Source organism: Lagopus muta, chromosome 25, assembly GCF_023343835.1.
Source record: "Lagopus muta isolate bLagMut1 chromosome 25, bLagMut1 primary, whole genome shotgun sequence".
NCBI classification, from domain to species: domain Eukaryota; kingdom Metazoa; phylum Chordata; class Aves; order Galliformes; family Phasianidae; genus Lagopus; species Lagopus muta.
Window position 1 is genome coordinate 4,560,788 of NC_064457.1, and position 12,707 is coordinate 4,573,494.

Sequence of the window (12,707 nt, forward strand, 5' to 3'; positions counted from 1 at the left end):
ACCAGAAAATGTTATAAACCCAAGCATATGCTTGTGTCTGCAGTGTGCTGGTTCTGTACCATTGTCTGTGGGTGAAGATTGTTGCATAATTCCGTGTCGGTGCGCGTGAGCTGGGCCACTGCAAAGGAACCATTCATGGCACTGGATTTCTGGAGCAGTGCCAGGTGACCTGCGTGATATCTGGCCCTATGCTCTGACTCATGTCAGGCACACTCAGGAGACCTGGCCATTCTGTCCCATCCCATCCAGTGCCGTCCCATCCTCCCCTGCACCATCTTGCTGCCCTCTGACCTTCTCCCTTTGTCTTGCAGGCACGTTGCAGGCAGGCAGCTGCTTTCTTCTCAGCTCAAGGAGTTTTGCAGCCACTCTCCGGCTAAGCGCACTCATGGCTGTAACCCAACATGTGCTGCAGGTTGGGAAGAGCACAGACAAAACCCCGCTCATGCAGATTTGCCGTGCAGTCACATTGCCATCTACTTTTGTTTAGAAATCAAGCATAAAGGGCAGGAGACCAGCATGGACAAGCATGGCACTCACGGAGAAACTCCAGGGGAGGAAAAGTTGTCTTTACAATGTGCATCATGAGCCTGGTCACTTGGGAGGGATATACTCAGACTGGTGTCTGAGTCTGTAAGGACGCAAGAAGGAAGGCTAAGGCCCAGAGAGAATTAAATTTGGTGAGAGAGATCAAGGATAACGTGAAAGTCTTCTTTAAGAATGTCACGGGGACAAGCAAGACAAGAGAAAGTGTGGATCCCCTGCTTAATGTGGTGAGTGCCCTGGCCTCGTGGAGGCTATGCCCAAGTAGTTGGAAGGAAAGAAGTTGATTGGAAGCAGTGAACATGGATTCACCAAAGGAGAAATCATGCTTGAGCAACCTCACAGGATTTTGTGATATCATCACCCACTGGGTAGGTGAGGGGACAGCAGTGAATGATGTGTACCTTGACCCCAGCAAGGCAACAAACAGGTACTGTAGCATTGGAAATTCCTACATGTTAAGTTCCTCTGAAGATGATCTCTCGAGGTCCCTTCCAATCCCTGCAAATCTGTGATTCTGTGATCCTGCTGGCTTTTGCTGGGCTTCTGCGTGAGCTCCCTCAGCCCTGATGCCTTGGATCAAGACCTACAGAGTGAGACATGGGAATAATCCTCTTAGTCCTGTGTGATTCTTCTCAAAATCAGCGGTTCCCCCACCTGGGAGGCTATACGATTTACCTGCTGTCTGTATGGCTCCCGTCATTTTTTTCTTATTAAAATAGCCCTCCTGTTGCAGCCTTTGCTCTTGAGACATTTTGAGGCCTGGAGAGGACTCTGCGCAACTAGGCGCCCCATTCCGTGGTCAGTGAGACAAAAAGCAAGGAGACAAAAACACAGCAGCAGAATTGGCCACACAGAGAAGGGGTCAAGACTCCACACTCAGGAGCTGGTACAGCTCTTGCCAGAAGGGCCCCTAAGAAACCTGAAGGAGTGAGCTAGGCTGACATCATCTGCCTTGGCTGGACTCTTGTAGCACACAAAATGAGTCTGTTGCTCTCACTGGTGTTTGTGGTGCGGAAAGCTTGGGCTTCCCTTCCTGCCTCCCAGAAGATGCCTTCAGTCAGGAAGTGACATGGCGTAAAGCCAGAAATGAAACTGAACTGCTCAGGAAGCCAGCAGACCACCCATATCATTATCTGGGATGATTTGCATTCTGGACAAGAAAAGCGTGTCAGCAAATAATCACCACTATAAGCAATGCCTCTGGATATAGGTCATCTTAGGTCCAGTATAAAAGGGAGCCCAGCTCCTTGCTCTCTCATCCACCGTTCTTACCATCTTCTCCTTGGGAACCAGGTGAGTGTGAAGCTCCTCTCTGTCCTTCCGGCTCAACTAAAGGAGGTCTCAGCACAGTGAGTGTCTGAGAAGTTATCACCTCAGTGTCATGCCAAACGGTGGGACTTGTCACGGGAAGAGAAGTGCAGATTTGTCCTGGACTCTGAGCCTGTGTGTAGGTAGCGTGGGGCTGAAATTTGGGAACTAGCTGGATAGGCACGGGAGGGTATTTTGGGCCAGCAGATAGCTGGATATTTGGAGTCCAAGAATCCTTTGACTTCCTCTTCGCATCCTTCAGATGTCCATAGTGTACATGCTTTGGTTGATTTGTGGCCTGTTGGACCTCTGTTCCTCATGTATCCCCATGTTCTGCTTCCTTCCTGCTCTCACTCCCAACAGGTGCACCGCCAACCCAAAGACATGTCCTGCTGCGACCCGTGCGTGCCATGCCGGCCCTGCGGCCCCACTCCTCTGGCCAGCAGCTGCAATGAGCCCTGTGTCAGGCAGTGCCAGGACTCCACCATTGTCATTGAGCCCTCTCCCGTGGTGGTGACCCTGCCCGGACCCATCCTCAGCTCCTTCCCGCAGAACACCGCCGTGGGCTCCTCCACCTCCGCTGCTGTTGGCAGCATCCTCAGCTGCCAGGGAGTGCCCATCACCTCGGGGGGCTTTGACCTCTCCTGCATTTCCAACCGCAGCTGTGGCAGAAGGTGCAACTAAAGGTGCTGGGCACTGCTCCCAGTCAAGGTCCCCGTGGGAAATCACAGCATGCCACTGGACAGGAGAACAAATGTGGTGCTGCTCTCTCTGCCCTGCAGCACACCCAGGACGGGGCCTGCTGGACTTCCCTGACCACACAGAGAAAGCCTACCCGTATTCTCTTTTGCTCTCTCTTCCTATCTAGTATCTCGCTTGTCTGTTTGCCTCAGACATCTCTGTCTGTACTCTCAAAACCAGCCTAAAGAGACTGATACCTCTCTTCATTTCTTGGCCAATAAGTGTGGGCCTGGTGGCAACGCTGTCGTAGCACTGGGCAACAAGGTTCATGCCCGTTGCTGCTGCTCCCCACACTTGCTGCCTGCGCTTGCAGTGACATCGTTTCCCTCCTCCGACTCATTAAACACTTGCTGCATCCTCTTCGGTGTCCTTCCGTGTTTCTGTTCTTGTCGTTTGCGCACAGATGTGCAAAGGAGAAAGCCACGGCTTGAGTGGCAATCACCGGGGGAGGTTCCATCATTCTTCTAGATCTGGGCGGCCAGCCAGGGCTCACTGCTGCAATTTCATCTTTCAGGCACCCTCTGTTGAAGCAGAGGAAGTCTTGCGTGATTCCTATGTAGCCAATGGCTGTTAGCCGTTGCCTGGCTGTGTCTCTGCTTAGACATATCCCTTAGAGCCTGGAGCACCTCACGGGACTGGGCTTCTTGACCAATGAGAGCCGGTGTCCGGCCTGGCCTTCTGTTGGCCTCCTGGCTTGGTGCGCTGTAGTCATTGTGTGGAGCCTTCAGCCCGGCCCCTCTTGGGCCTGGCCCTGGCCTGGGTGCCAGCTCCTGCTCTCACCCTGGCACCAAAACCTTCTACGTGTAAATAAGCCACGTGCTGCTTGCTTCAGGGCAATGTCCTGCAGCTGCTTCTGGGCTGGCGTCATCTGCGTTTAAAACCGAGATCTGTTGTGATGCGTCTACAGAACCACATTTTCCCAGTTCCCCCTGCTCTTGATTATGTCAAAATCCTCCTAGTGAAGAAGTTAAGTTATTGATGTCACCTCTCCTATTCCCTGTCTGCATCCCATGTGAATGGAGGTATTCTGGGAGGCTGTCCTTAGGGACACAGGAACTGAGCAGAGCAGGCAGTCCTTTAAGGACACCTTTCTGAGAGCAGAAGAGCTCTCCCTCCCAAAGGGACAGAAATGATGCAGGGAAGGACGGAGACCAGTATGGTTGAGCAAGGACTGGATGGTCAAACTGGGGATAATGAGGAAAGGTATAGCCAGTGGAAGCTGGGATGAGTGGCCTAGGAAGTCTGCAGGCCTGCTGTCCAGATGTGCAGAGATGCAATGATGACTGCCGGGGCTCAGGTGGAGGGGAACTTGTTGAGAGGTGTGATAAAGAAAACAGTGAGATTCTAGAGGTTCCCTGGTCAGAAGACACAACTGAAGTAGAACGTCCTACCTCAGATAAGTGAGAATGGTGACGAGTCTTCAACTGACATTGTTAAGGCAGCGATACTCAGCAAGTTCTTTGCCCTGGCCTTCCTTGATAATCAGGCATCCCAGGTCTCTCACATCCTTGAACCTGTAGGCAGGGGTCGGGGGAGCAAAAACCCTCCGACTGTAGGAGCAGAGCACATTGGAGGCCACCTGATGAGACTGAAAGTGCACCACCCTCCAGGACTGGAGAAAGCAGCTTCTAGCTGTGACGTAGATGGTGTGGTTGATTGTACCCTCAGGAAATTTGCCAATTGGACTAAGGTGAATGGGGCATGGGATGGGACAGAGGTAATTGATGCCTTGATCCTTAGGGACCAAGACAGGCATGAAAATCAGCCCATTTGAAATTCATGTAGGTCACGTGCAAGGTATACTGCACTTGGGTGATTGCAATCCCAGGTCTGTCCACAGTCTGAGAGAACACAGTGAGAGGAGGCCTGTGGAGAAGGACTGCCCATACTTGAAAATGACCTGTTAGCAGGACGGGGTATTATTGGATTCAGTATTTTTGTCTTATCAGGTACTCTACACTCTTTTGATTGCGTGGGGTATTTCTGGTCACTTGGTCACAGAAGGGAAGAATGAACTGTAACTGCCAGGAGACTTCATTCTTCCGCTTCTGCTTTCTGCTTGGTGGAGGGAAAGCAAAAAGAGACTGGGAGTCACACAGCTGCGCTCTCTCCTATCACTGCTCCCTTGTTTTCCAGGCTACAGCATTACAGGAAGGGCTTTGGTTTTGCAAACTCTCATTTTGTTGGATTTAATTGCAGTCGTACTGTATTCTATTGTATTATCTCACCTTCTGATGTTATACTTAGAAAATTAACTTTATCGCAGAGGTGTTTGCCACTGTTTTCCTCACCTGGGCCCATCACCCTGCGTTTTCTCTCCCCTCTTTCCTCCCTTCCTGGGGCCAGGGTCTTAGGGTCTCTTCACTTCCTTCTCATGAATCCAGCCTATTTCTTTCTTCCTTTTCCTTTTGGAGTTTTCCTCATCCTCTTGGAGTCATCAGCTTCAAATTTTTGTGGATTCTAGCATCCAGAACAATTTGAACATTATCAAGAGAAGAAATTACACTCAAGAGTAAGTCTGCCAATCCGTGTCAGACATCGGTTTCCGATGTCAGTTTCTTCTATCTGGGAAGCATCTATCAATTACTGCTTCAATAAAGGCAGCAGATGTGTTACGTGCAGTTCATGTCAGAGTTGAGGTAAGAAGTGGGAGAAGGGCTCAAGCCCCGGCAAGACCTGTCAGTTGCCTGTCTGAAAACTCCATCCAGCGTCTGTCCAGGACTTCCACGGAGCCTGGCCAGGCAATGTGGACAAGAGGAGGCCTGCAAATGTACAGGCACATATGCAGCAAGGCTGCTCTAGATGTGGCCTTCACTGAAGGCTGAAAGTCTATAGTTGCCTCTCCATCCCCCCAATTCCCCCACCCGCCACCCCAACTAGTAGGGACGTTACAGACTGGCGCTTCATCACTTCAGAGCAAGAATTTTCTCATCTGGCAGAAGAAGGACAAACCATACAGGGATGCAATGAAGGTTGCAGCAAATGTTTAATAAATCTAGGGAGGGAAATGATGTCAGCCAAAGTGCAGATCCCAAAGGCAGGGAGCAGCAGAAGCAGACAAGAATCTGTTCCCCTTTTCCCATGGCAGAAATGCCACGGGACACCCACCTAAATGCCCATCAGAGGAGAGAGGCCAGCAGGTCCCTGGGACCTTCCCAGAGAGTTTTGGGGAGATCAACAGACAACAAAGAAAAGAGAGAAAAGTGAGTGGAAGGGAATATAGTTAGTCATTGGCCACGAAGATAGAGAAGCCAGGTGAGGCCCTCCTGTCTGTCATGACAGGGTGGTCATCTGCTCTGAAAACAGCAGCACAAAGTCAGTTCTCCTGTCCAGCACCGTGTCGTGAGATTGTGGGGTTCCTTGTGTGGGGCAGTGCCCAGCACCTTTAGTTGCACCTTCTGCCACAGCTGCGGTTGGAAATGCAGGAGAGGTCAAAGCCCCCCGAGGTGATGGGCACTCCCTGGCAGCTGAGGATGCTGCCAACAGCAGCGGAGGTGGAGGAGCCCACAACGGTGTTCTGCGGGAAGGAGCTGAGGATGGGTCCGGGCAGGATCACCACCACGGGAGAGGGCTCAATGGCGATGGTGGAGTCCTGGCACTGCCTGACACAGGGCTCATTGCAGCTGCTGGCCAGAGGAGTGGGGCCGCAGGGCCGGCATGGCACGCACGGGTCGCAGCAGGACATGTCTTTGGGTTGGCAGTGCACCTGTTGGGAGAGAGGGCCGAGTGGAGAAAATAGAGAGTCAGGAGGAGGCTGCCATCCCACCAAGAGGGAATCATGCCCATGCAGTCCTGGGAGTTGGGAGCTGTGCACGGATGATCATCGGCTTCCTGGTCTGCTCCTGCCAGGTCCCAGAAAGAAGCACCCGGTGCCTATCAAGCTACTTCTTAGACCCTAGTCCAGAAGCCCCGCAGTGCAGTCCCAGCTACTGTCCACAACCAACCTTCTGCCCACTTCCCTTTCCCACGACCAGCAGCTGCAAGCTTTGTCATGGTACAGAGCTGGTAGCACATGACAGGTCTATAGACCTCAGGGCCTCCTGATGAAGAGAGAGAGAGAGAGACAGGAAGGGGGCTCGCGCTCACCTGGTTCCCAGGAAGAAGGAGGCAAGAGAAGCGAATGAGAGAGTAAGGAACTGGGCTGTCTTTTATAGTGGACCGAAGCTGACCCATATCCAGAGACATCACTTACAGTAGTGATTATTTTCTGACAAGCGCCTCTTGAATGCCAAACATCCTAGCTAATGATATGGCCAGTGTGCTGGCTTCCTGCGCAGCACTGTTGTGTTTCCAGCTTTGTTTAATTTCCATGCCACGCTGAAGGCATCTTTTGAGAGTAATGAGGGGAGGCCCAAGCATTTCCACACCACAGACAGCAGGGTGGGAAACAGAGTGAATTCATGTGCTACAAGAGTCCAGCAAGTGGAAATGACGTCAGCCCGGGTCACTGCTCTGGGGCCTTTCTTAGGGGCCTTTCTTGCAGGTGGTGTACCATCTCCGGAGTGGGACCCGATTCCACTTGACACAAGTTTCTGGAAAATTCTGCCCTCCTGTTTTGTCTCCTCATATTTTGTCTCCTCAACCTTGGGGTTGCTGGAATGGGGTGAAAAGATGTGTCGAGTCCTGTCCAGCTCTCAAAAGGAAGACCAAATGATAAATGGCGTATGAATAGCGGTTTTCCAACTGAAAGAACCAAAATGGTTGTAGACAATGAGTTAATCCATTCCAGGAATACGGATTTTGTGTAGAGGAACAGGGAATCAAGTGGATTTTCCCCAGGTAGCACTCTGGAGATCCTGTCCATACAGAGCTCCTTCTTCCCTTCCGTATTGTGCTGTCTTTTACGTTCTGGGTGAACAACTGGAGAAAATCTAGCACGTTTTCCTCTCCACGATGGAAGTTCATTTCTGCCATTCTGTGCCTAAATTCTCAGCACTGGTGAGCACCGCACACACCATCTGATTCCCTTTCTAGCACCCCTCAGGCTAACAAATGGTCTCCAATATCTTTTTCAAGTCTCCAGTGGATTTTTCCTCTCTGTGCAGTCTCAGTGAGTACCAGAAAATGTTATAAACCCAAGCATATGCTTGTGTCTGCAGTGTGCTGGTTCTGTACCATTGTCTGTGGGTGAAGATTGTTGCATAATTCCGTGTCGGTGCGCGTGAGCTGGGCCACTGCAAAGGAACCATTCATGGCACTGGATTTCTGGAGCAGTGCCAGGTGACCTGCGTGATATCTGGCCCTATGCTCTGACTCATGTCAGGCACACTCAGGAGACCTGGCCATTCTGTCCCATCCCATCCAGTGCCGTCCCATCCTCCCCTGCACCATCTTGCTGCCCTCTGACCTTCTCCCTTTGTCTTGCAGGCACGTTGCAGGCAGGCAGCTGCTTTCTTCTCAGCTCAAGGAGTTTTGCAGCCACTCTCCGGCTAAGCGCACTCATGGCTGTAACCCAACATGTGCTGCAGGTTGGGAAGAGCACAGACAAAACCCCGCTCATGCAGATTTGCCGTGCAGTCACATTGCCATCTACTTTTGTTTAGAAATCAAGCATAAAGGGCAGGAGACCAGCATGGACAAGCATGGCACTCACGGAGAAACTCCAGGGGAGGAAAAGTTGTCTTTACAATGTGCATCATGAGCCTGGTCACTTGGGAGGGATATACTCAGACTGGTGTCTGAGTCTGTAAGGACGCAAGAAGGAAGGCTAAGGCCCAGAGAGAATTAAATTTGGTGAGAGAGATCAAGGATAACGTGAAAGTCTTCTTTAAGAATGTCACGGGGACAAGCAAGACAAGAGAAAGTGTGGATCCCCTGCTTAATGTGGTGAGTGCCCTGGCCTCGTGGAGGCTATGCCCAAGTAGTTGGAAGGAAAGAAGTTGATTGGAAGCAGTGAACATGGATTCACCAAAGGAGAAATCATGCTTGAGCAACCTCACAGGATTTTGTGATATCATCACCCACTGGGTAGGTGAGGGGACAGCAGTGAATGATGTGTACCTTGACCCCAGCAAGGCAACAAACAGGTACTGTAGCATTGGAAATTCCTACATGTTAAGTTCCTCAGAAGATGATCTCTCGAGGTCCCTTCCAATCCCTGCAAATCTGTGATTCTGTGATCCTGCTGGCTTTTGCTGGGCTTCTGCGTGAGCTCCCTCAGCCCTGATGCCTTGGATCAAGACCTACAGAGTGAGACATGGGAATAATCCTCTTAGTCCTGTGTGATTCTTCTCAAAATCAGCGGTTCCCCCACCTGGGAGGCTATACGATTTACCTGCTGTCTGTATGGCTCCCGTCATTTTTTTCTTATTAAAATAGCCCTCCTGTTGCAGCCTTTGCTCTTGAGACATTTTGAGGCCTGGAGAGGACTCTGCGCAACTAGGCGCCCCATTCCGTGGTCAGTGAGACAAAAAGCAAGGAGACAAAACACAGCAGCAGAATTGGCCACACAGAGAAGGGGTCAAGACTCCACACTCAGGAGCTGGTACAGCTCTTGCCAGAAGGGCCCCTAAGAAACCTGAAGGAGTGAGCTAGGCTGACATCATCTGCCTTGGCTGGACTCTTGTAGCACACAAAATGAGTCTGTTGCTCTCACTGGTGTTTGTGGTGCGGAAAGCTTGGGCTTCCCTTCCTGCCTCCCAGAAGATGCCTTCAGTCAGGAAGTGACATGGCGTAAAGCCAGAAATGAAACTGAACTGCTCAGGAAGCCAGCAGACCACCCATATCATTATCTGGGATGATTTGCATTCTGGACAAGAAAAGCGTGTCAGCAAATAATCACCACTATAAGCAATGCCTCTGGATATAGGTCATCTTAGGTCCAGTATAAAAGGGAGCCCAGCTCCTTGCTCTCTCATCCACCGTTCTTACCATCTTCTCCTTGGGAACCAGGTGAGTGTGAAGCTCCTCTCTGTCCTTCCGGCTCAACTAAAGGAGGTCTCAGCACAGTGAGTGTCTGAGAAGTTATCACCACAGTGTCATGCCAAACGGTGGGACTTGTCACGGGGAAGAGAAGTGCAGATTTGTCCTGGACTCTGAGCCTGTGTGTAGGTAGCGTGGGGGCTGAAATTTGGGAACTAGCTGGATAGGCACGGGAGGGTATTTTGGGCCAGCAGATAGCTGGATATTTGGAGTCCAAGAATCCTTTGACTTCCTCTTCGCATCCTTCAGATGTCCATAGTGTACATGCTTTGGTTGATCTGTGGCCTGTTGGACCTCTGTTCCTCATGTATCCCCATGTTCTGCTTCCTTCCTGCTCTCACTCCCAACAGGTGCACCGCCAACCCAAAGACATGTCCTGCTGCGACCCGTGCGTGCCATGCCGGCCCTGCGGCCCCACTCCTCTGGCCAGCAGCTGCAATGAGCCCTGTGTCAGGCAGTGCCAGGACTCCACCATTGTCATTGAGCCCTCTCCCGTGGTGGTGACCCTGCCCGGACCCATCCTCAGCTCCTTCCCGCAGAACACCGCCGTGGGCTCCTCCACCTCCGCTGCTGTTGGCAGCATCCTCAGCTGCCAGGGAGTGCCCATCACCTCGGGGGGCTTTGACCTCTCCTGCATTTCCAACCGCAGCTGTGGCAGAAGGTGCAACTAAAGGTGCTGGGCACTGCTCCCAGTCAAGGTCCCCGTGGAAATCACAGCATGCCACTGGACAGGAGAACAAATGTGGTGCTGCTCTCTCTGCCCTGCAGCACACCCAGGACGGGGCCTGCTGGACTTCCCTGACCACACAGAGAAAGCCTACCTGTATTCTCTTTTGCTCTCTCTTCCTATCTAGTATCTCGCTTGTCTGTTTGCCTCAGACATCTCTGTCTGTACTCTCAAAACCAGCCTAAAGAGACTGATACCTCTCTTCATTTCTTGGCCAATAAGTGTGGGCCTGGTGGCAACGCTGTCGTAGCACTGGGCAACAGGTTCATGCCCGTTGCTGCTGCTCCCCACACTTGCTGCCTGCGCTTGCAGTGACATCGTTTCCCTCCTCCGACTCATTAAACACTTGCTGCATCCTCTTCGGTGTCCTTCCGTGTTTCTGTTCTTGTCGTTTGCGCACAGATGTGCAAAGGAGAAAGCCACGGCTTGAGTGGGAATCACCGGGGGAGGTTCCATCATTCTTCTAGATCTGGGCGGCCAGCCAGGGCTCACTGCTGCAATTTCATCTTTCAGGCACCCTCTGTTGAAGCAGAGGAAGTCTTGCGTGATTCCTATGTAGCCAATGGCTGTTAGCCGTTGCCTGGCTGTGTCTCTGCTTAGACATATCCCTTAGAGCCTGGAGCACCTCACGGGACTGGGCTTCTTGACCAATGAGAGCCGGTGTCCGGCCTGGCCTTCTGTTGGCCTCCTGGCTTGGTGCGCTGTAGTCATTGTGTGGAGCCTTCAGCCCGGCCCCTCTTGGGCCTGGCCCTGGCCTGGGTGCCAGCTCCTGCTCTCACCCTGGCACCAAAACCTTCTACGTGTAAATAAGCCACGTGCTGCTTGCTTCAGGGCAATGTCCTGCAGCTGCTTCTGGGCTGGCGTCATCTGCGTTTAAAACCGAGATCTGTTGTGATGCGTCTACAGAACCACATTTTCCCAGTTCCCCCTGCTCTTGATTATGTCAAAATCCTCCTAGTGAAGAAGTTAAGTTATTGATGTCACCTCTCCTATTCCCTGTCTGCATCCCATGTGAATGGAGGTATTCTGGGAGGCTGTCCTTAGGGACACAGGAACTGAGCAGAGCAGGCAGTCCTTTAAGGACACCTTTCTGAGAGCAGAAGAGCTCTCCCTCCCAAAGGGACAGAAATGATGCAGGGAAGGACGGAGACCAGTATGGTTGAGCAAGGACTGGATGGTCAAACTGGGGATAATGAGGAAAGGTATAGCCAGTGGAAGCTGGGATGAGTGGCCTAGGAAGTCTGCAGGCCTGCTGTCCAGATGTGCAGAGATGCAATGATGACTGCCGGGGCTCAGGTGGAGGGGAACTTGTTGAGAGGTGTGATAAAGAAAACAGTGAGATTCTAGAGGTTCCCTGGTCAGAAGACACAACTGAAGTAGAACGTCCTACCTCAGATAAGTGAGAATGGTGACGAGTCTTCAACTGACATTGTTAAGGCAGCGATACTCAGCAAGTTCTTTGCCCTGGCCTTCCTTGATAATCAGGCATCCCAGGTCTCTCACATCCTTGAACCTGTAGGCAGGGGTCGGGGGAGCAAAAACCCTCCGACTGTAGGAGCAGAGCACATTGGAGGCCACCTGATGAGACTGAAAGTGCACCACCCTCCAGGACTGGAGAAAGCAGCTTCTAGCTGTGACGTAGATGGTGTGGTTGATTGTACCCTCAGGAAATTTGCCAATTGGACTAAGGTGAATGGGGCATGGGATGGGACAGAGGTAATTGATGCCTTGATCCTTAGGGACCAAGACAGGCATGAAAATCAGCCCATTTGAAATTCATGTAGGTCACGTGCAAGGTATACTGCACTTGGGTGATTGCAATCCCAGGTCTGTCCACAGTCTGAGAGAACACAGTGAGAGGAGGCCTGTGGAGAAGGACTGCCCATACTTGAAAATGACCTGTTAGCAGGACGGGGTATTATTGGATTCAGTATTTTTGTCTTATCAGGTACTCTACACTCTTTTGATTGCGTGGGGTATTTCTGGTCACTTGGTCACAGAAGGGAAGAATGAACTGTAACTGCCAGGAGACTTCATTCTTCCGCTTCTGCTTTCTGCTTGTTGGAGGGAAAGCAAAAAGAGACTGGGAGTCACACAGCTGCGCTCTCTCCTATCACTGCTCCCTTGTTTTCCAGGCTACAGCATTACAGGAAGGGCTTTGGTTTTGCAAACTCTCATTTTGTTGGATTTAATTGCAGTCGTACTGTATTCTATTGTATTATCTCACCTTCTGATGTTATACTTAGAAAATTAACTTTATCGCAGAGGTGTTTGCCACTGTTTTCCTCACCTGGGCCCATCACCCTGCGTTTTCTCTCCCCTCTTTCCTCCCTTCCTGGGGCCAGGGTCTTAGGGTCTCTTCACTTCCTTCTCATGAATCCAGCCTATTTCTTTCTTCCTTTTCCTTTTGGAGTTTTCCTCATCCTCTTGGAGTCATCAGCTTCAAATTTTTGTGGATTCTAGCATC

General features: G+C 51.4%; 3 protein-coding genes across 3 annotated transcripts; 2 read left to right on the forward strand and 1 right to left on the reverse strand.

Moving 5' to 3' along the window:
• The first annotated feature begins 1,737 nt into the window (after window positions 1-1,737).
• On the forward strand, window positions 1,738-2,535 carry LOC125684487 (feather keratin Cos1-1/Cos1-3/Cos2-1-like). Its single transcript, XM_048926694.1, has 2 exons — window positions 1,738-1,836; window positions 2,215-2,535. The coding sequence occupies exons 1-2, from the start codon at window positions 1,738-1,740 to the stop codon at window positions 2,533-2,535; spliced, it is 420 nt and encodes a 139-aa protein (XP_048782651.1).
• A 3,442-nt stretch (window positions 2,536-5,977) lies between these two features.
• Window positions 5,978-6,777, reverse strand: LOC125684557 (feather keratin Cos1-2-like). Its single transcript, XM_048926760.1, has 2 exons — window positions 6,679-6,777; window positions 5,978-6,298 (listed from the first exon to the last, which is right to left on the reverse strand). The coding sequence occupies exons 1-2, from the start codon at window positions 6,775-6,777 to the stop codon at window positions 5,978-5,980; spliced, it is 420 nt and encodes a 139-aa protein (XP_048782717.1).
• Window positions 6,778-9,384: 2,607 nt separating this feature from the next.
• Window positions 9,385-10,184, forward strand: LOC125684550 (feather keratin Cos1-1/Cos1-3/Cos2-1-like). Its single transcript, XM_048926750.1, has 2 exons — window positions 9,385-9,483; window positions 9,864-10,184. Exons 1-2 carry the CDS (start codon window positions 9,385-9,387, stop codon window positions 10,182-10,184), a joined length of 420 nt encoding a protein of 139 aa, XP_048782707.1.
• Window positions 10,185-12,707: the final 2,523 nt, after the last annotated feature.